This window comes from Balearica regulorum, chromosome 7, assembly GCF_011004875.1.
Source record: "Balearica regulorum gibbericeps isolate bBalReg1 chromosome 7, bBalReg1.pri, whole genome shotgun sequence".
Lineage (NCBI taxonomy): Eukaryota > Metazoa > Chordata > Aves > Gruiformes > Gruidae > Balearica > Balearica regulorum.
Window position 1 is genome coordinate 30,079,904 of NC_046190.1, and position 23,119 is coordinate 30,103,022.

Here is a 23,119-nt window from a genome sequence, read left to right on the forward strand (position 1 = left end):
TAAATGCATAATTAGGCAGTTGATGAAGGCAAGAACATAATATTAAAAGCTGGGAAAGAAAGATCTGCATGTAACTATCTTCTCACAGTGGGAAAAATATGCCTATAGATTTTTCTAGTATCTCACGTTTTTGTAGAAAGAAAGTCAGGGCATTACATGGGCTCTGTGTGCTGGAAAAGCATTTCCAGGCACTGGTGTGAGCTGTATTTCTGCAGTGCAGCTGCTCAGACTGGAAACAGATTTCATGTCACAAAGAGAAAACTCTTGGCCATGTGGGGCTCGGTGGGTGATGCCAGTCGCTTCGCAGAGGCCTCGCGGGTTAGGATGATGGAGGCAGGTTGCCAGAGATCTCCACACAGGCTGGCTGCAAGTAAGAAAGAAAATTAAATAATCAGAATAATAAAGTGCTGAAGGCAGGTTTTAGGGATGGAAGAACGAAAGATGAAGTGAAACATGAACAACACCAAAAAGGTTATTAGAGGAAACTAATAGGAAAGCTGTAGAAAAGGGAGACTTCCAAACATCACTATCTTTGCAGCAAGAAGAATAACAGATTCTAGAAGGTGGACAGCAAAAAAAGAAATTTTAAAAAAGTTTGCAAAAGCACCAAAACTAGCCATTCTGAGCCAAGGAGAACAGGACAGCATAGCTGAGGAGTCCATGAAAAATTTACTGTCATGTGCTGTCAACTCAGTGCTTGACCCAGATTCATAAATATACTTCATAAACTGAGATGCTCCAAGTACTCAGGATGGCAATTCTGGCAGAAGTCCCAGGTGTGCAAAATGTTTTAGGAATAGTTAGGCAGTCCTAAAGTAGACCACAACCAAAATTATGGGGTGAGAGAATCTGACAATCTCATGTCAAAGCTATGGAAAGAACTGTCACCAAATCAATAGCTTTCCTAATCCTAAGATAAGAAAGGAAGCTGACAAGAGTCCAGAACAAAGACATCATCTGGTGTAGTATCTGCATTATTAAAAGTCACACAGGCACAAGAGTGATTAAAATATAAACAAAGCTGAAATGTTGTGTATAGATTAAAACATTTGTTGTGCATTACTTTAAATTTAGAATCATAAAACCATAGATGGAATCGCTTAAGCAGAGGCTGAAAAAACACTCTATATAAAGTAGATAATTTTGTTTAGGGACTATACATTAATATTTAACAGATCATTAGGAAGGCTTGAGAGTGGGCAGTTTGTACTTGTTGAGATTAGCTTCGTCTCTATTACAGGAAGGATGTGTGACATGTCAATAGATGGAGCCATCTAGTGGCTTTCTCCCTCCTTTCTCCTCAGGGCACCAGCCTGGCCAGGAGACAGGTGGCATCTTTGCAGCTTCCCTGGGACAGCCAGGGACATTTCCTTGTGTTAGATTTTGCAGTTTTCTAGGTGCACATTTGTTTATGTGATTTTCTACTTATTCACGTCAAACAATGAATATCCCTCAGCAGCCCTCTAAAAATGTGATGGTAAAAAGAGAGAAAAGCATTTGGGTATTTACATGGCTTGTTGTTAAAGAAAAATGAAACATTTCTTTTTGCAATTTAGTAAAGGATGACTCTTTTATTTTCTTTTCTTAAGGCTACAGATCCAGACTCAGGGCTTTGGGGAGAAGTCAAGTACTCTATCTATGGAACAGGAGCAGATCTGTAAGTTTAAAAAAAAAACCAACCAAAAAAAAAAAAACAAACCAAAACAAAAAGCATCCTACATAACCTCTAAGCAGAGTTTTAAAAGATTATTTAAAAAAAAAAAAAAAAAAAGACCAGGCTTATTCTTGACCTGCTTATTTCCAAGGACATTTATGCCATGTTCTTTGTGAGCTCTCTGAAAATAACAACAGAAAAACTAGTGTGATCGTTAAACATCTGCTTCATGAACCCATGGAATTTTACCCGCAAGCCCCCAAAGAGACATAAGGCAGCTGAAGTATCAACACACAGGATCTGTTCAATCACCATTTGAAAAATGCTTGTAAGAGGAACAGGAGGTTTGGGTCTAGTTGTTGTGAAAAGTCAGTTCTGGAGGGAAAAAAAAATCCCTTGCTCTTTCCCCTTCCTTTTACATATAGCTGGACAAATAGTTCAGTTTCAACTCTTGTCAGAATAAATCAAGGAAGACAAGACTTTCAAGAATACAAATTTTAGCTTTGGAGACCAGCCGCATTGGGTGTTCAAAGCATTTTATATATTTAAACCTAATAGTCCTGCATCAGGGAAGAAGGGAATCCAATGCTTACTTGATTTTGCAATGATGCCTAGCTTCCTCTCCCTGCCTTTGGGGACAGTGCTGGGGTAAGAACATCATGAAACACTGGTTTCTCCCACACCGCTTACATCCCAGCAGTTGCCCTGGCCCATTGGTTGGGGCTCCCAGCCATGGCGAGCATCACTGGCCATCACAGATACTGCTGCTGGAACCTGCAGCTCCTGGACATGGTGGGGCCACAGGGCAGAATACAAATGAGCTTTTCAGGCGCTCATCCGCAGAATCCTTTTTTAACTTTACGTTATCCACCTGGAGTTAAAGCTGAACTCTTCTTGCTAAGGTGAAAGCCATTTAGGAGGCACAATCCAAGTCCAAAATCCAAGATGTTAAGGGTGAACCTCTTCTGTAGCCATAAGGATACACATATGGGAGCATTTCCAGGATGGATTATTTTGAGCTCTTCACTAAGTACTTAAGCTAGCTGCTAACTGCATAGAGGGAAGCAGGCAAAGGTCATGTCGTGCAGGCAGACCTCTTAGGTTTAAAATGTAGCAGCTGGTGCAAAGAAGTTCGTGAAGGTTGTTGATGAAGGATTTAGAAAAAATGTGAGTGCAACTTTATTCTGATTGGAGTTATGGGGATGTTCAGACTCACTGTTCTTATGCTGTTGAATGAGGAAATTAAGATGTGAAGACTTTTTTTACCTTCTTAAGTATGACTTTTTTTTTTTATTTTCCGTGTGCCAGAATGGCATGGCTCTGCAAGGCTGGATTAATTTCCTAGCCCTGGGACCTCCAGATCTGCTGAACACAGAGTTTGATGCAGATTTGAAAGTTTCAATTAGAGGCATGCTTTTTTCTGTCTCAGGGGTTACAGCAGTGGATGTGCAGTTGCATTGACAGAAAGATGAGTTGTACTGGAGTAAGAGGAATAGCGTTAACTGTTGAAGATAAAACCATTATGCTGGTAATCCTACATCCAAGCTGCCAGTGGGAGTGGGATATGCTGCTGTAATCTCTTCGCATCTCAGTGCTTCTATTTTTACACTAAAATGGGGGTGATGTTAAGCTGGGTTGGATGCTAAGGGGGCACTCAGCACAGGCACTGTCTCCTACCAAGAGTTTGCAAAGCTCTTTCCACCTCCAGATCTTGGCTTTCATCAAGACTTGTATTTATATTTAACAGAGTAATGAAAACAATTGAAGATTCTGGATTATTAAGTGCCCCTTTTATAATCACTCTCAATTGCGCTCACAGTTGGAATACAGAAAATATTTTCGTATCCTGTACATTAATTAAAGGTTATATAAAACCTTGCAACTGTTAAAAACCTTACTGCTTGGAGCCTACACTGGCAGTCCATTTTAAAAAGACACTGTGTTGGTATCTTCTCTATAAATCCAAGCTTTTGGCTGACACTTTTGACAGTGTCTCAGTAATTACAAATGTGTAGAACTGAACTTGCTACAGATAAATCTGAACACCCACTCCATCCCAGTGCCAGTCTATGGAGAAGTGATTATTTTTGGAGGAGATAATTTGCCCTGCACTTTGAGGGATTTGAGAGCAGCCATTTTTCTTGCCCATTCTGAGAAGTTAAGAGCTTAAATATGATATGAAGCATGCTTCCTTTAGCTATTGAAGTGATAGCATCAATCTTAATTTATGCAGGACATGATCTAATACATTGTACTTATAAACTGGAAAAAAAAAAAGGCAGTTCTTTAATGTTTTAATGCAAAGAAGCCACTCTGAGCATTTACTGAGACCACCATGCTGAGCATTTAGTGAGGACAAAGGCTTTAACAGAAAATGCAGCTAAAATGGTTTGTGTACAATAGATAGAAAAACACCAGACACTGATAGTTCCCTGGTTTTCAAGCCTAAAGTAACTAGCCAAAAATAGGTAGCGTGAATGGTTTTGGAAACGTCAGCCAGACAGGAGTTAGAAGAGTACCAAACTTTGGGCACAGCATTTCAATGTTTAGAGCCCACCTTTGCTACAGGCTGTAAACACACACTGAGTGACCAAAACACCTAAGTCTTACCATGCTTCTTTTCCAGGTTCCTAATCCACCCATCAACAGGTATAATTTACACCCAGCCCTGGGCTGTATTAGATGCTGAAGTGAACTCAAAGTATAATTTCTATGTGAAGGCAGAGGACACAGATGGGAAATACAGCTTGGCTGAAGTGTTTATCACTGTGCTAGATGTCAATGACCACTCTCCAGAGTTCAATGAAAACATCCAGGAAAAGACAATGATCATCGGGTCACCGGTGAAGATAGAGGTGAGAGATGTCACGGTGTGTCACAAAGCAGAGTGCTTTGGAAAAGTCCCAGCTCTGCTGTTTATTGCTCAGGGATCATGATGAATGTCTGAAAGTTGGCTTTTCCTGGGGCTTTATTTTGCACATCCATTTGTACGTAACAAATGGATTAAAGCATGGAATGATAGTATTTACAGACTGCTGAGAAGGAGAAATAAATTCTATAGGTAAAAGACAAAGTTCTGTTACAGTATTTGAACCATCAGCTGGTGGAGGATCCCGGATTATATGATGATCATAACAAGCCCGAATGAGTGAATGAAAGTACAGCGCTTTGAATCCTTAACCTTCCTGCCATGCCTTTGTGCTCAACCACACAACTTCTTTCCCTTCCCTTTGCAGAATTGTATTCATTGATCCAGTGTGGAACAGGAGGTAAAAAAAAAAAATGCAATAACAATTCACAGGCAAAGGAGCAGAACATCCTGTGTTACACATATTTGAATGCATATAGCGAAGCCTGATTACACAACATCTAATGTTAGTAGAATAAATACCACAGCACAAAAATTAAGGCAGCAATAGTTTATAGCGTGGAGCTAATCCCATTGTTCTCTATTCACTTCACATTTGTCCCCCATGCTGTGTGAGAAACTCCCCAGCAGTGGACCATTTGCATTCTACAGATAGGTTATGGTTCAGTTTTTCCTCTGATTTTATTTAATCTCAAATAGAAATCGCTTATACAAAAAGAACCCTAGTCCTGCAGTTTTTCACTAGAAAATGTAGCATAGCTGATAGCAGAAAAGGGGAAATTGTTTCCAGGATGAAACAAAAACAGCCCGGTCATTTCACAGCATGGATATTATGGGAAGTGAATGCTCAGAAACTTTTAGAGTTTTGTCTTCAGGCAAAGATGCAAACAATGACTTTTTTGTTCTTTACACTTCACCTACCAGGCTATAGATCAAGATGCAGAAGAACCCAACAACATTGTGGATTATTCCATCATGCAAGCAGATCCAGCCAATGTGTTTGATATAGACCAAAGCACTGGGGAAATCAAGCTGAAATCTTATATCCGTTCCCTGGACATCATACATAACATCACAAAGAACAAGGACTGCATATGGTCAGTGGTGGTGCAGGCTAAAGACCGCGGCTCCCCGTCCTTCAGTACCACGGCAGTTCTGAAGATTGATATCACAGAGGAGGTAAGCAAACGGTTTAGAAGAATCCTTATGTGAGATGATCCTTGAGAGGCACCAAAGAGTAGTCACTGCTTGCTCCATTTCTGAGACTGTTTTGAAAATGCTTCAGGAGTTGAAATCAACAGCCAAAAACTTGCCAGCCATTGCTTCTCCTTTCTTAAAGCTCCGTTTTGTAAAGTGTTTCTAGAGCCTCGTGGCGAAGCTGGATTCTACAGCCACAAATGTAAAAGACATTTTGATCTGAGAATTGTAAAGGTACAAAGGTAGGACTGTAACGTAGCTGGGAGAGGAGTTTCTTGCATCTGATTGTTAGAGATAGATGCAAATTAAGGCCTGTAGGCTCCTGAGAGTAAAGGTAAATCCTGACTGCTAAATTTCTAGGGGTTTGTTTGGGTTTTTTTCATTCAAAAGAAAACAGTCCTTTTCCCCTACAAAAAGTTAGTGGAAAGTAACTGGGGCCAGAGTGAAATATAAGTGACATAGGAAAAGAGAAAAAACTGTAGAAATACTTTAAAGTACATAGAATTTTGGATGTGAGTTCAATAATTGCAGTATTATTAGCAGATGAAACAAAAAGACGCTAGAAGCACACATAGGTTGAGAATTTCCTGTTAGTCCAACTTTTATGTCAACCAAAGAACAAGCAGCAATTTATGGTGAGCAGCACATGCTTGCATGATTCTTACTATAACTGCCTTGCCATGCCTTTAAGTAGGTACCAGCAGGGAGGAAATGGGCTTTAAAGTAGATGAGAAACACATCATTAGCCTGATAGTCTCTGGACCACACACATACTGGGCAAAGATGCAAATCTCTTCCTACAGACAGCAACTGGCCTTCTCTTTGTTTGGACAAAATGCACCACTGCTCCTTTATCTGTTACAATCTTTCTCTGTTTTCACCATCTCCTCTTATTCCACTGATACGCCTTATCAGGTGCATTTATATATGATACTGCTTGTATGCAGTTCAGAGCCTGCTGAAAGGTGTCTGCAGAGAACACTTGTGCTCATCAGCAAGGTAAACTTAGCCACCAGCAGCACAGGAGTAATTCCTGGTCCCTGTTGTCAGTGCCTGCCCCACCAGGACTGCCAGAGGACTCGGGTCTGCCCTAGCAGAGGGGCTGCCCAGCATGAAGCTGCCTGCTGGGGCTGGCCAGCCCTGCCGCAGGCTCGTGAAAGCTGCTGTGTGCAGCGCTGGGGCTCGGTGTGGGCAGGGCGTGCCACTTCAAGACACTGCCATGTGGAGCTGGGGGACTCTGCATGCTGGGTGTCTGCAGTAAGTCTAGAGATTTAGCCATTCTTACTGATGTAAAGGAAATAAACAGCTTAACACTTTGATTTCCTATGCAAACCATAAGTTTTGGTGGGTTTTATACAACAAATAAGAATTGCTACCCACAGCCAATTGCTTCCAGGCTTCTCACAGGGCACACGTTTGAGGAGCGCGTGGCACCAGGTGGCCTCAGGCAGTGTCCCCACTGTTGGGCTCCAGCTTTCCCTTCTCTCCCAGGTGAGCTGGTAAGCTGTCTGTTAGTGTGCAGGGCTAAGGTACAGGGCTGGGGGGTGTGGAGGGGAAGGAGGATGCCCCACACCTTCTCTGCTGGGGGAGAGGATGTGTTCCTGAACCAGCCGATGAAGGATATCTGGAAGGAAAACAAGGGCAGATGATGCTTTGGGATAGTTTCCTGGATTTCCTTCTAGTGCTTGAAGCAACATCAGCACCTGATGAAAGAAGGTGTCTCGTACAAAGTCCCCTCTCTGCTTCCTTTTCTCCCTGTCCAGGGGTACAGATTTGGCAGAAAGTGAGGGAGTGTCCTTCTCAATAAAGTCTAAAGGGGAAGCAGAGAGGGCTGTGAAGACATGGATTCCTCTCAGACACAGTTTTTCCCTTCTTCCCATGCTCTTCTCGATGCCAAGTCCCAACACAGAGCCTGAGACAGCAACAGCTTCTTCTTTCTTGAGTAGGTCTCTTCAGCAGGATCTGCACTACTAGTGTGATGTCACATCCTCCATAAGCCTTTGTACATTTCTCCATTACCTCTTCCATTGCTTGCAATGATTTCAGTTGTGGGGGTTTTTTAGCTAAGAGCATCACATCTCTGTGCAAAAAACACTCTCCAAATTTCAGCTTGCAAGTGCCAGTGTACAAAACCCTTGGTCACTCCCTGTGTCCCAGAGACAGGACAGCACAGTCACTGCTAACCCTTTGTGAAGAAAACAGTCTCTTGGTATAGGGACATTGTGTACACACACAGACACTCTCTCACACACACACTCACTCAGAGGCTGTTACAAATGTACATTTCATCCCTCTGTGCTCCAGCTATACGAAGTCTTTTTTAGTTAGCTGTTTGGTGGGCATTTATGTATTACTGATTTTGGATATGGGGGATATTTTTGAATGCATCCTTTAGAGGTTTCCTGCAGTGTTAATCACACCAAGTAATTAAACAGGCGTATTTTCTGATTACACTTACCATTGCAATTAGCGCAAGGCTGTGCCCTTCGAGGTAGATGCCTTGTGGCTAAGTTCAGCAGTATTGCACATCAAAAGGACCTTTTGCTCTTGGAATAATACAGTGATAAAAAAAATCCAGAGGCCTTTTAATTTAACTGAGTCTGGTTTTATGGAACTTGGTATTGAGTGGCGTCTTTTCACCTCCTATCCTTTCTCAACAGAATAAAAAACATACTCTGAAAAAGCCACTCTCTTTTCACCCTTATGTCTCAAAAGTCTGTTCCTGCTGCCCAGGATTTTCATGGAAAACTGATTTCTACTCCTGATCCTGTAGCTTGGCCTGATGGAGGGGATCCCTCTGCCTCTTCATGAGGTTCTGCAAACATATGGGGGTGTTTATTTACACGTCTTCATGGACTGAGGCTTAAGTCCACATTTAGACAGCATAATCTGTGATTCTTAATAGCTTTGGCCACTTATTTACACTTCTAAATATAGCTGGTGAGTCTCAGTTTTAGATTCCCCTAATTGAAAGGTTCAACAACTACCTTCATGAATTAATGTGGGTATCTCCTCCTTTCTCATACTAACTCTGCAACCATGGGAGCTGATGGCACTAAACATCTTTTGCCACATTCACAGAGCAGTTAGCCTTTTCTTCCAACAGTTACGTGGACCTTGAAAAAAATTGTTCAGAGAAGGCTGGTTTGATTTGAGAAGTCTTGCCCCATGCTCGTGTTTGTATTGGAAAGTGATGTAAATGTAGCCTTCATATATGGTGATAGCACTGCTTTAGGATAACCACTGGAGGGGGCAGTTTGTGTTCTACCTCACATGAGAAGTTCTGAAGCAAATCTCCTGATCATCCCCACATACTGTGGGATGGCTCATCTCTCAGGTAGCTCCAAGCACATAAAGTGGACTTCTTTCAGATGAAATGTGTTTGGGGAGCACGCCTCGTGTGCTTTGGCACTAGCAGGCAGTCCTGTCCCTGCAACCAGGCCAGAGCAATCTGGAGCAAAACCCCAGAAATGCCAAATATGTGCAAGTGGGCTCCTCAGAACCAGCTGGTTCATTGTACATATCCACTTGCTCAAGTTGACACAGCCCGAGTTGTGTATAATCTGTAATAGCTTGGGCTCTTAACAGCTTCACCCACTTACTTAGACTTCTAAATACAGCTGGTGAGCCTTAGCTGGTCTCGTGGTTCAACAGCTCAACCACACATTCCCGTTGAGTCCAACTTCTGCATACATGGCCCGCTTGTTCTGTTCACTGCAGCCCATATGTTATGAAATGCTCCTGAGAAGCTGCCAGGAGGTGTGGATGTCTGCACGCTGCGAACTGTTGTGGCAGGAGAGAGAAAAAGCAAGGAAGTAAGTCACCATTTCAGTAGCAGAGAGAGACATGGGCATCTTCTTTGGTAAACTCAGGGTTTTGAGGAGGAGGCCACAGTGGAGGAAGGATGGCAATAATAATCCCCACGTGCTGCAGCAGGGTGTTTTCTGCAGCCTGCCCTTCAGGTACGCAGCTTGAAAGCATCTATCTACGCTTAAATCTGCATCTACAGTGCTGGGTCTTACGAAACCGGCTTCAAAGGCATGTGTCAGTGTTAGAGCCTCTCAAAAGCTGGCGAGTCCTAGTGACTGCTTGGACACTTCAGCACCCGGCGGGACTTGGGCTGAGGAGCTTCTCTGCAGGGGACAGTCAGTCACAAGAGTTCTGCAAGGGGCCATACTTGTCCGTTAAATAAAAAAATAGGTGATGACATCTTTAATCCAAACAGTTGCTTTTTAATCTTTTTAATTGTATTCTTGTCCTAGGATTGACTTCTCCTTTCTCAAAGCTGATACAAACAGCTTAGCTACTTCCAAACTTCTGCCATGGTTCAGTAACCCTCTAATTGTCCCCAACTCTTCTCTGGGCCAGTGCTCATTATAACTGTGAAGTCACAGCAAAAAAACAGAGCATTATCTTTTGTGAGCAGTGGTATTTTAACCCTTTGATGGCTATTAAGATAGTGTTTCTTCCACGTTTTGGGCCACAGAGATATGACAGTGCTTCCCATACCAGCTTTCATTTCATTGTGTGTCTGCTTTTGGTTTATGTGTACAAGAAAAATCAGTACTCTTCAAAATGCAGAATGCCTCTTAGGAAAAAACAACTAAATAAATTACAGAGTGGCACTATTTGTTGACCCAGTGCTGAGGCACTGTTGGTAATCGATACAATGACTTGAGGGTGTTTTGGATGTGCTGGGTAGCGCTTGGGGCCAAAGCGCTTAAACTTAGGTGTCCTAATGCTCCCAGACTTCTGCTGTCAGAGGGTGCTCAGACCTCTCTCAGATCTAGTCTGTGCGTTAACTAACTGGGCCACAGTGATGACACAGATGAAGCTGCAAAGCTTTTTGGCGACAGCATCTCTGCAGGCTGGCTAAGTTGATGACATTCCAGGCTTGGTTTTTCCTCATATTTATCCTGTGAGTGTCATGGCCATGACAAACAGAAATGCTCCCACTATATGATTACAAAATGCCTTATGTTTTTGTGCAGACATTACAGAAGATTTATTATCCAAGGCTGATTCTAGGCAAAGCTTCGTATAGTACAGACCAGTAACTAGAACACAGGCTCAACCTGCTAACTGTTAATGGTTTTAGTTTTGGTATTAATCACCTCTTCATAACTGGGAGCTCTGAACAGGTGCCACACTGGATGAAACATTGGGGAGATGAACAAAGCTGAATTCTGAAACTCCCCATATGATTTCCATCAGTTTTTACCCCTGCAACTGTTGTACACTGGCAACATAGACACGTACTTCCGTCTAATCCCATTTATTCAAGGTTTTCAAATAGCTAGTCAAATAATTATTACTGAGATCTAGGATCTTCTTAAGTATATGTCATCTTTTTCCTTGTGTGGGTCCTATACTATTTAGCCATCAGTGCCTCGCTACAAAATAGGTCTTGACAACACTAATAATAAGTGGACTCATTTCAGGTCAGGTACTACTTAGCAGGGCTTATCTGACACTTAATTCAATAGACTTTCACATGAAGTTAAGTAAGCCAGGGTAGAATTTCTGTCATCTGGTGGGATTTAAGTACCCAAAATCCCTGTAATGCAGAACAGCAAAGGTGATGTGAATCCAAGCTCCACCAAAGTCATGGGTTGCTCTGGTTTTGGTTTCTAGCTAAGGTCCGTTCCTAATTAAATAATGTAAAAACTCTTTGCACAGCAGAATGATGAAAATTGGTTGTTACCTCTAAGGTAATGTGGTCCACGAGTTTCAACAGTATTTCTTTGCCCATTTCTCTTTGGCAATAGGAAACACTCAGGGTAGGGGAAGAATTGTCTTGGATATCGTGTTTGAGGTAGGTTGTTAAAATACAGAAGTGAAGTGAAGACAATGGGGTGTGTATTAATGAATTTATATTCTCTAAGCCTAGGGATGTGATTTAGAAATAGTGTTCCTGTGTAATACATGACAAGAGGTACTCTGAAGTGTCCTTTGGGGATACTCTTAGTCATCTCCCTCCATAGACTGGGGAGGGTAAAGAGATGAGCATCCCAGTTTAGAGTCATACAGGGAAACCCATCTGATCTCACTTTAAATGTCTAAAAGTCAGAGTTTGAAGTCCAAGCTAGTCACATGGCTCTCATACTCACTGTCTTTGATACCTATTTTAGCACGTGGTGACCACTACTCTGGAGGTGCCCTTTTCTCCCCATTGACTAAAAGCTGGGAGCTTAGACTGTTGATTAAAATGTAGATACCCTGTTACTAGACATGCCAGGTTTGATGATGATTTCCTCCTCGAGTCCAGGCCAGAGGAGTGGGGGCATGGACAGCTCTGTCTCTCCACAGCCGCACGCAGCTTTATGACCAGCTCTTGGTAAATAAACCTGCTCGTGAATGTGCCATTTCTGAAGGATCTCCTGGCCTTGCACAGCACTACTGTCTGTCCAGGTACCCTTGGAGGAGCTTGTATTCATTATAAACCTCTCTTGGAAATGTAGTCCAAGGGTGGACTGCCACGCCATGAATAAGAGTGATCTATGTGCCACACCGCTACGCTTTATTCCCTGATCAAAAAGATGTTTATATAGGCTTCCTAACTTCTTCTAGTGTTTTTGGATTCAGTTCAATGTCATTGCAACTGTCCACTCTCCTGTGCCTACTTCAACTCTTAGTTCCCTTTATTTTACATGCTCTCTATCCTGTACACATTTTACCCTATTTACCTAGTTTTATTTATAATAGATACTGGCCTCTTTCAAATATAACTATGTGAGGGTTGACCATTTCTCTTATTTTTGATATTTCCAGATCAAGTCCAGGGTAAAATCCTATATTTTAGGCCTCAAGAAGCGTCCGTGGACAATATTTGGAATTTGCATGAGTGGCGTCCTTTCCACCATTTCTGTAACAATGGTGATCTCCACCATCATGTACTGGAAAAGTGTGAAAAGATCCAGGCTCCACCCGCAGGGCAAAATCCGCAAAATTATACGAGGACCCTCCGAAGACGCACAGTGTGCTAAGCTGCAAAGGGAACTGGCCATTCATTTGTCCTTAATATGCCATATGTAGCTTATGTTATTGCTTATTTCTTTTATTTCTAAAAACAAAGCTCTTTAGCTCTACTCACATCCCCTACCTCAAAGAGTTTTGTTATGTCTGTAAAAGAGTACTTGAAAACAGAATGCAGCACGTACCTGCTAACTACTCATTTGTACACTGTAATTTTATAAAATGAAGTTTTCTCATAATCTTTTTAATGCCGTGCTCAGTAAGAGTCCTATAAACTGTGTCACCATATCACCTGCAAATGTTATTGAAAGATAATTTTCTACTCATAGATTTCTGTTTGGGTTCAACACTATTATTCCTAGGAAACTAACTCTGAAATGTAGTACAACAATACAGCTGCAGATCCCGGAGCCAATTGTTTCTTGCTTAGTTCTTGCAAGTTAAACAAACACTATGGTGACACTCAGGAATCCGTCCTAATTTGGTGGTAATGCCTCCTGTAAGCTTATGTGTTCAGCAGTCATCCGTCTCACAACACTATGATGTTTGCCCAGTCTCCTGCTCCATCTAAATTCTCCAAACCTGGACTGGCTCTTTGACTCTGGTTTTTTTAGACAACTGCCATTAGTCAGCCCTGCTTGTTACATATTTTGGACAAATGAAATTTCTGGGTCACTGTCTGTCCCATAGAGTAAGTCATGTGTTTTCTTTGTACTCTTTTACAGACTCTTCACAAAGGGCCTATGGCCGCCTTTTTGATGCAAACTAAAGATAACCCCATGAAAGCCTTAGGAGTGCTAGCTGGTGTCATGGGCATAATGGTGCTGATAACTATCATGATCTCCACTGCCATGTTCTGGCGCAATAAGCGGTCCAACAAAATCATGCCGGGTAAGAAGGATCATAAAAAAGAGGACAGACCCCGCAGTCCCGCACAGTCAGGATGGAGTGGCTGAAGTTCAAGAGGCCCAGCAATGCTGCAGAGAAGTTGTCGTTGAGGATGATGCCAAGAGCCTACACAATGAGAACAGCAACAACAACATACAGGTTGCCCCCGTGCCGCCGACTGCCCCCTTGCCCCCACCACCCCCCACCCTGGCTCCCAGGGGGGACTCCCCAGGGTGCCGGGTGCCAACCGTGTCTGGCTCCCTCACTCCCAAGTTTATAAACAAGCAGCTGAAGAAGAGAGGTCACAGCAGCACCCACAACGCCCTCGTGTCAGAGCTCAAAATGAAGTTTGAGAAGAGGAACGCAGCTATCGGTGAGCCCCACATCTAGGTGCTCTTGGCAGCCCCCAGAGGCTGCAGATTATGGCTGTGCGTGGATATATTTATGTGCTGTGGTCTTCCTCGTGTCTGTCAGCACCCTGTGAATTGAGAGCAGCTTCTGTGATAGCCACCCTTCACCTTCTGCAAGTATTACATGCTACGGAGTCACCCCACCCATAGCAAATGCTGCAGTCCGTGTCCGGTTGCGAGTGCAGTTCCTTCGGCTCATGTCCCAGCACTGGTCCCTCCCTGCAGCTGTCTGACTGGGGTGCTGAGTACCGTCGTGCTGGCCACAGTCTTCCCAAGTGACCAGGGGTTCAGGTTGCCCCTGTTTTGGAGGTCCCTACCCAGAATACCAGTTTTCAAACAAGGCGCTCTGCAGCCAAGGCACTGGTGGATGCCACTTCTGACCTGGTCTGGCAGGAGGGTTTGAGGTGTCTAAAAATCACTTTCAAATCCCAGACCTAGCTTTTGAAGTCGTTGGCCTGGCTGTGGCACCAGCACTGAGTTGACATGCAGGTCTCTACAGCAGTGACACCTGCACGCCGCAAGACGGTAGCACATAGCTACCTGTCCTCAGGGCACCGTGGCTGCTTTGCAGTACGTGGCAGAGCGATGTGCTCATGGCCTGAGTACCTTCATTCCTAAAAGGCAAGCGGGCAGGCTTGGAGAAGTTCTTCATATTCCTGCAGCTTATGCTGGGTTTTGCCAGAGTACATTGACATGATGCTGCGCTTCGCTTCTGCCCTGGACTTGCCTGCTAACCAGGGGATGGGAGGGCCACCTCAGCCTTCCCTAGACCAGCTAGGGCAAGATTCGAGTGCAGAAGTTCAATAGCAGCGCTTGCTCAGTACTGCCTCCTCCTGACACTGGGTCCCTTAATGAGCGGGAGGCCGGCAGGAGGACATGATTAAAGCAGTAGGGAAGACAAGGTAAAACCAAGAGCAAAATGGTAAGTGAAAAATATAGACAAGTGCTGGAAAGTCACATATGTTGGTCAGGGAAGTGTCTGGAAAGGTCTGGTTTTGCACACTGCTAGCAGGAGGTATTGGGGAATGTATTTCTTCACCTCTCCTGGCTTGCTCCAGGGACTGGTGAGTGCAAAAGGAGGTTTCCATAAAATATTCTGGTTTGTTCTATCAGTATTTTTGAGTGAATTGTGCAACAGTTAACGGGGAGGGCAACAGGCAGCTGATGCTTTTTTTTTCCCGTTACGTGACAGTAAAAAGGCATTGAAGGCAGAGCACATCTTTCACTGTATCTACCCCACAGTTGCTCCCTCATGTTCATTTCTGAGGAGGTATTTTTCAGCTGGGCCTGGCTGTTTCCCATCCCGTGGGGAGAAGGCAGCGTGCACCGGGCTGGCTGGGGAGCAGCACCCTGCGCCCTCTGCCTGAGCTCTGGTCACGCAGGGCAGCTGTGCCGTCACGGATCGGCGCCATGAACACCCAGATGGGGAGCAAACCCCACAGGACAGGACACTGTTAATTCAAGGGGGTCATGAGACTTCTCCAGCTGTCATTTCAGCTGGCCAGCAGACCTGCCCCTTGGGGGCTCCTCTTCCTTCACACTATTAGCTGGTCGAATTTCCTTTGTTTGCAGCAGGACTTCATCAGTTGAGGGGATAGCTGGTTGAATGTTACCCACTTATGGGAAAAATCTTGTGGTTTTTAACTTCAAGTCACCTAGAAGCCAGAGGGTGACTGTGGCTCACGTCACCTGCAGGCTCAACTAGGAGCCATAGCCGAGAGGTGCAGCAGGGTCTCGGCTGGGGGCCATGGCAGTAGTGCTGCTCCCAGAGCCTCTCCTGCTGCCTTTCTCATTTCTCCACTGTTTTCCTTGCTTATCCCTCCTCCGGGGGCTGTGTAGCGTGGGGCCCAGGCTCTCGTGTTGTGTGCAGTCACCTCATCCTTGTCCTCTGCTGCAAGCCGGTGGGAGGGAGGGCACGTGCAGTCGCTGGCCCCACACCTGATGCCCTGCACAAGCACATGCCTTCTGCTGGTGTGTCTCCACCAGGTTCTGCAATGTTTCCCAGGTACCAAAAGTTCGTGATTTATTTACTACTGTTTTACCGATGTTGTGTTGAAGCCAGTATTCAATGTTCATTCTCCAATGAGGAAAGCCTATAAAGACCATTCAATTAAGTGAGATTTAACAGAATTATAGGCTTATAGTCTTAGAGATTATATTTAAAAGGGAATAAAGATGTTTTATTACTATGTCATCAGACTGTTTTCCAGTTACTCTGTATTTCAAATCAGGGTGGTTTTTTTAATAAATAAACCTGCAAAAGGTGCTTCTGTGCATGGTGTGCTTCTGCTGGCAACACCACCTTGTCATTGCTTGTTGTGTGACCGCTCGGGCACAGGCAACCAGACAGCTTTCCAGGATGACCAAATGGCCCCTTTCACGGGCCACGAGTCAGGAGAGGGGCTGTGTGGGTTTTGGGCAGCACCAGCCTGGAAGGAGAATAGGCGAGAAGTGGGATGCCATGGGGTACAGAGGATGGGCAGGGTCCGTAGACAAGCCCCTGGCTGAGCGCCTTGTTGTGCTCTGCAGCCCCACTGCGGCACAGCCCCAGGGGCAAGACGATCTCCTCGTGAGGCAGCAGGTTTAGTTTGATGCCAACGCTTGCTGGGTACATGATTTATTATGAACTTTCTCCACATGGTGATGGGATGTCTTCTCTTTCCCTGCCTGTTTCCTCACTGTGATTCAGCAACTCTTTCTACAGTCTCTACAGCTTGCTGTTGTTCCTCTGTGTCGACTGGGGTGAGCGAAGGCCAGTTGTTACAGGCACTGGTTTGTTTTTCACTTGCACTTGTACATGGCCCGGTGCTGGTCCTCAACCAACATCAGCTCATGCCTGACCCCATATGCACCGACTCCCCAGGGGTTTCTCCAGGACACAGTTGTCTCCATGCTTGGCCCGCTGCTTCTGCCCCTTCCAGACCCCCCTTCACACATGCTGCGACAGCTCAGCCGCCTCTGTCCCTGCAGCCACACCCTGGAGATCCTTGGCATTCGTGTTTCTTTGCAAATTGTAACTGTAGAATAGAAATGAAGCAGAGGATCTCTGCGTATTCTGAAAATCCATCCTGTTTATTCTTTGACACTAAAAGACTGACAAGACTAGGAAGTCCCTTGAAGTAGAACACCAAGAGTCAGCACTGACAAAACAGGCCTCGTTCAAAAGCTGCGCAGTAAAGGAGGCGTGTGGAAAACATACAGCAAAAAACAAACTACAACTAGAAAGCCAAACTGCCACATAGTGAAGCTCACATTAGGCTTTATCTCTGCTTACAGCTGAGGTTTCTACTCTAGTTTTTTGAGTCAGTCTATAGCAACACACATGACAAGGGCTGCGGATCCATCAGCCACGTGCTGTGGTTGTGCTGGAAAGCATGAGTCCTCAGACTCCCCCAAGAAATGCACTATGGGCTGCTCCATGAGTAGGGGGCAGTTGCTTTTACCTGCATATTTGGGGGGTTGCCTCTAGAAAGGAGGCAAGCTTTGGTTTCAAAGCAGCAGGATGGGCAGGCAGCCTGGCTGCATTTGGGGAAGGAGCCTGGCTTGCACCTTTGGCTCACAAACCCTGGCTCCACCACCCTCTCTGCCACTGGTCCCACCAGCCCGGTTCAGGCCAAGCGTCCCCGTCACCCCGCAGCTGCTGCACCATGGTGGGAAAAATGAGACAAGCAGTGGGGTGGGTGGAAGGGGAAACAGCAGTTGAATGTTTGCCTGCAAGAGACAAACTGTTCATTTTTCACCAGCTCTTGTTTTTAACTTTAAAAGAATGTATTAACACTTTTGTGTGTGTTGGGGGGGGGGGGGGTTAGTGCATTAGTGTTAGAGAGACCTGTGCACCTGTGTGTGTGTGTGTTTTAGTGTGAAACTAAAATGGTCCTCTAAGATTTGTTTGGACACAAGTGAAAGGCCCTTCCCCCCCCCCCCCAGTACCAAAAAAACAACCCAACTCAAAAAAAAAACCCCAAAAACGTTGTGCTGCAACTACATTATACTGGTGTTCAGTAAGCACTTGCACTCATCACCAAGGCTGTGAACGTCTTAGGGCTGTGTAAACCTTAAGGTGGAGTAAGAAAGAAACAACAAAACAAACAAAAAACCCACCCCAACAAAAGTTTTTCTCCAAGTGAAACAAAATAGCGCCATCAGGCTGACCAATCTCCCACACACGTTTTTTTGTTGCTGGTTATGACCACAGCCCTGCCCAGCTCCATGAGGCAGCACCCAGGAGAAGCCAGGACAGGGCAGAGCTGCCACCAACCCTCCCACCCACTTCCCTGGCTGGGAAAGCAAATACAGACATGCCTGTGTGAGTGAGCAAGGGAGACCTTTGGCCTTTTGCCACACGCGTTGCTGTAGGGTTTGGGGTCGGGTTTTTGTTGTTGTTTATGCTTGTTTTCTTGTGCGTGTGTGTCTGTGTGCGTTGCTCTGTGATAGTGCTGCGAGGGCAGTCCGGGGCTGCAAGGGCATAGCCACACACCCAGGTTTCACATCCTGGGCACCCAATTCCCAGGGCTCCCCAAACCTACTGTGAATCTGGTCATGTGCACTGTTGTGCCCTGAATTCTTGCAGCACAGAGCCTTCCTTGCATGGTCCTTCAGAAAACTAGCGTGTGCTGTACCTCAAGGTCATCTGTAAAAGCGCCACTGCAGCTGCATTTGTGGGGCAGGCAGGGGCTGGGCTAGTAGAGGTCGGCGCTGTTCCTGTGGGGGCGGCTGGGTCTTGCCAGGCTCCTCGTGGCTGCAGGCCGCCAGGTGCTGCGGCCACCCTCGGGGGCGGCAGAGCCCATCTTCGCTGCCGGCGGGTAGGCTGTCCAACCGTGCTCTCCTTGCTGCCAGGTGGCCTGTGCCTGGTCCCCACGGCGGCGGCGGGGGCAGGTGCCAGGGCAGCGAGCCAGGCAGCCGGGCCGAGCCTCGGCGGTGCAGGCGTACATGCCAGCAGGCACTGCCAGCACCATGGCACATACGATGACAATGATGTGGATGAGCTTCTCACGCTGCTCCAGCTGGCTGACATCGTTGCCCGTGACGAAGACGACGCACTGGCCCTTGCGGGGTGCCTGGTTGCGCACGGCCACGCAGACCTCATACTTGGTGGCCGGCAGCAGATCAGTCACCGAGTAGGTGTTGACACCGGGACCAATATAGATGGCATCCTTCTGGGCGGCATCATAGCGGCCTACCAGGAGGGTGTACCAGGTCTCCCCTGGCTCTGCTGCTGCCACCACAAACCACTCCAAGGTGATGCCGTAGACCGTCTGCTTGGTGATGCGCACTTCTATGTGGGCACCTGGCTCAGCAGGGGCGATGGGTGCCCAGCCTGGGGGGGTAGTGGCTGCCCATGGGGCCCCCACACTGAGGGTGATGGCCACTGAGGCGTTGCCCAAGAAGTTGGCGGCTGTGCAGGTGTAGTTGCCGGCATCCACTGGCCGTGCCGCTGGGATCAGCAGCTCTGAGCGGACAGTCTCCTCGCTGATGGGCTCAGTGGACACTGTGGGCAGAGGGGAATTGTGTCAGCAGGCAAGGGTCCCTGCTCCCCGTGCAGGCAAGGAGCCACCATGCCCTTGGGGCAGCCACAAGACTACTCCAGTGTGGGACGGTGGCCAGGCCAGACCTGCCCAGGGAAAGAGGAGGAGAGGCACTGGAGTGCAACAAACCCCACAGACCTCATCAGCAAAGCATTATCTAGGCCAAAAGGCAATAAATGCACAGGGACACCCGAGCACGGGAGACAGGGAGAACATCCGACCCCATGTCAGCACAAGTGGCTGGAGAGGCTGCTGCGGGCAGAGGCCAAGCCATCCATGTGCCATCTGCCATCAGTGTGCTCAGGTCAGGGCAAGCCACTGAGGTGCAGGAGGCACAGCTGCATTTTGGACACATACTCCATCCTCAGTTAGAATTGAGTGTGGAAAAATGTTGGTCTCAAGGCTCAGGCCAAAAAGAGGCATCTGGAGCCAGGAAGTATTGTGCTGGAAGTGAGATGCAGTTTTAAGAACAGTATAAAACACTCTATTCCCTACCCAAAGAGGGGCATATGGCTGTGCTTGGGAAAAGCCTGTGTGTAATTAATTCAGCGTGTGCTTGTGTAAAGATGCACAAGTGCTGCTGCAATTACAGCAAACATCAGTCCAGGATTAAGGGGTAAAGCTGTCTTATTTAGCTAGCTGGCTTATTAGGAACATACATAACCTGTGTGGTGCCCACATGTATTATTAGCTTACCTGATGAAAATAGCAACTTGTCCTACTGAAGGTTCTTAGTAAAAATAAATGTGAGGGTGAGCACGTAAGAGCCGTGCTGGATGGGGAGGAAGAGGAAAAGGCCTCATATTACAAGACCTTCAATAAAGACGATGATAAATTAGCGAGGCTTATGGAGAATGACAACCTCTGTTTTGGTTGTTGAATGTGAATGGAAACAGACAGGCAACGGGTCTTCAGGATTTTGTGGTTTGTGTATGTATTAAGAAAACTTAGGGGAATAGTATATATATATATATATATATACACACACATGCACAAATATGTATGTGTGGACTCCTACAAACACACGTACATACAAATATATAGTGTGTGCATATATATGTAGTATATAATATATAGTGTAAATATATATGCATGTTTAGATTAACTATGTATTTATTTTATATATATATGACCGATGTATTATTAATGGTTCTTACATCATGTATCATAATGAGTTACTACTAAAAATCCACACATAATTGTGTAAAAATGAGGCTGTGCTCCTTCATCTTTGACTTATATCCTGCATGAAGCAGCTCTTCTCATGCTGGTCAGACATGCTTAGATATGTAGGATGATTAAGATCATTTGGATTATTGCCACTGCAATAACTGTGATGCTCTAAAGGGGCTGGTGTGGCAACTAGATGGCCTGAAGACCTATGTAAGAATAGCAGAATGTAAATTTTTAATTTAGAAAAAAAAAAAAAAAAAGAAGAAGAAGAAAAAGCTTTACTTACCATTAAATGCCCTTAAAAATTTGAGTGCATAGGTCCACCAGACAGCTGGGGAAGGGCTGGCTTGCACAAAGCAGGTCAGGGTGACGTTCAGCCCCACTGGGACTGTCAGGTTGGTGTCAAGGGCTGAGGTCAGGGGCTTCATGCAGCTTTTGAGCTCCACTTCATGAAAAAACTTCCCTGCCCTGAATTTTGGGCTTGAGCAAGTTAAATAGGAATTCATCAGAATAATAGGTGGGCTGACTGACTTGATAAACTGGACAAATCCCCGCAGGCGACAGTCGCAAATCCAGGGGTTGTCATGAAGGGCCAGGACAGCATTGGAAATAGCTTCTATCTGCCCCTCCGCCCTCTGGCTTCTCTGGTAGACGGGCCAGCTGTAGAAGACATCCCTGGATATGACGGTAAGCTGATTTGAGGATAGATCTAAATAGGTCAGGTTGGGCAGATAGCGGAGCGCATGTTCTGGAAGGACATCCAGCCGGTTGTGCTTCAGATCCAGGATTTTCAGAACCGGAGTGTCTTGAAACGCTGTCCATGGCACAGAACTTAATTTGTTCCCTTGCAAGCGCAGCTCCTTCAGAGCCGGCAGATATTCCAGGCTCTTGATGTGCATCACTGTGATGTTGTTAAAATTGAGCCAGAGATACTCCAAGGCACTAATGTTCTCAAAAGACCCACGAGGCAATTCTGTTAAGTGAGAATTTTCTATTCTAATTTTCCGGATATCTTGAGGGATGTTTGCAGGGATCTGCCTCAGCAGTGCAGACATGCAAAGCAAACTCCTAAGGAGGAAACCAGAAAATTCTCCAGGTCACAAACTATGTTCATGGATAACAAACCAGTTCCCTATGCAGATCTACAAGCACTTGAATAAGGCATTGTATACAGGGCATGCATACACCATACATCCAGCCTTCATTTTGGTTTTACACCCATTTTGCCACCAAAGCTACAAGTAAGTCATCAAAATTGCTACATATGCAACTACATATCTCAGAGAAATAAGATAAATCTCATTCTATGGTCAAGCTAGTACTATTCAAGAATTAGAGGCAGCATACTATGCAGCCATCTGTTTGGTTTTGGTGTGCGTAACCGGCAAGTATCTATTGGGAATCTCTGAGCAGCTTTGCTGGTGCTACAACTAGAGTAACTAGCATTCTTACCTTCCAAAGCTGTTTTGAGAACAAGAGCATCCTGTGACACAAGACGAAACAGATGGGTTTATCTTGTGGAAGGCCAGAAGAAGAAGAAAAATATGACACATTGGGTCCATATTCTCCTTTAAGAAAGCACTGTGCAGGGTTTGCACCAAACATGCCAACAGCCTCCAAGAAGCAAATCCTATTAGCTGTAATCTTCCTTGACGCAGACATAAATCCTGCTGGGGACCCGACCCTAAAGAAGACATGTATGGTTCATAGCCTGTGTCAAAGTGCTAAAAATCACCCCTGGGACCACTCTTGGCATTTATTCTTTAGCTGCACGATTTTGACAAATGTTTATTTGGTTGGTAATACAAAGATGGAGCCAAAAAACACTTCTGTTCCCAAGTCCTTGCAAGTAGTTAACCAGGCTATTTACTTTTTTATTTATTTCAAGGGATCTGTTTCAATCTCCTCTATTTTAATGGTATTTATCAAGGCAGAAAGCGACAGACTTCACAGCTATAATTTGGTAGTGCATAGGGCTGTCTTGCACAAGCCATCAGGACCCAAAAACCTGCCCACAGTTCTGTGCAGGGTGTGTTGTTGCACATGGTGAGCGAGAAACTGACTCTCTAGACTTAGTTGCTCTGTCACGGAAATATAAGAAATATGGTACAGTTTTTCTCTTAAAAACAGCTTTTTTTTTTTCCCTTCCACTATCTCCATTCTTACGTGCTAGTAACCAAAACAGCAAAATAGCTGTAGCCAGTCTGTGGGCTGCTCTGAGAAAAGAGTAGCTTTGAAGTTAATCTCTGTTGTATAAATACAAAATTTCAGTGCTATTTCAATATTTTAAGTTCTCTGGCCTCCCCTGGAAGATGTGCTGAAAAATTCAGTCTAAATTATTCTATGAAAGGGGATTTAGAGTAACCAGATTTTTAATTTTTTTTTTTAATTCCAAAAATAGCATTTTGGTTATAAATTCCAAGCCACA

At 45.2% G+C, this 23,119-nt stretch overlaps 2 protein-coding genes across 2 annotated transcripts in view; one reads left to right on the forward strand and one right to left on the reverse strand.

The window, feature by feature from the left end:
• CDHR1 (cadherin related family member 1) overlaps positions 1-16,255 on the forward strand; it is a 74,397-nt gene extending 58,142 nt beyond the window's left edge. The window contains 7 exon segments of the mRNA XM_075758696.1: positions 1,590-1,657; positions 4,281-4,509; positions 5,448-5,702; positions 13,421-13,618; positions 13,621-13,708; positions 13,711-13,956; positions 15,186-16,255. Of these exon segments, the coding sequence (XP_075614811.1) occupies positions 1,590-1,657; positions 4,281-4,509; positions 5,448-5,702; positions 13,421-13,618; positions 13,621-13,708; positions 13,711-13,956; positions 15,186-15,199 (1,098 nt within the window). The 3' untranslated portion in view covers positions 15,200-16,255.
• A 2,417-nt stretch (positions 16,256-18,672) lies between these two features.
• LRIT2 (leucine rich repeat, Ig-like and transmembrane domains 2) lies at positions 18,673-21,941 on the reverse strand. Its single transcript, XM_075757529.1, is given in 6 exon segments — positions 18,673-18,702; positions 18,704-18,826; positions 18,829-19,481; positions 20,978-21,772; positions 21,775-21,892; positions 21,894-21,941. Coding segments are annotated over 6 exon segments (1,767 nt in total).
• Between the last annotated feature and the right edge of the window lie 1,178 nt (positions 21,942-23,119).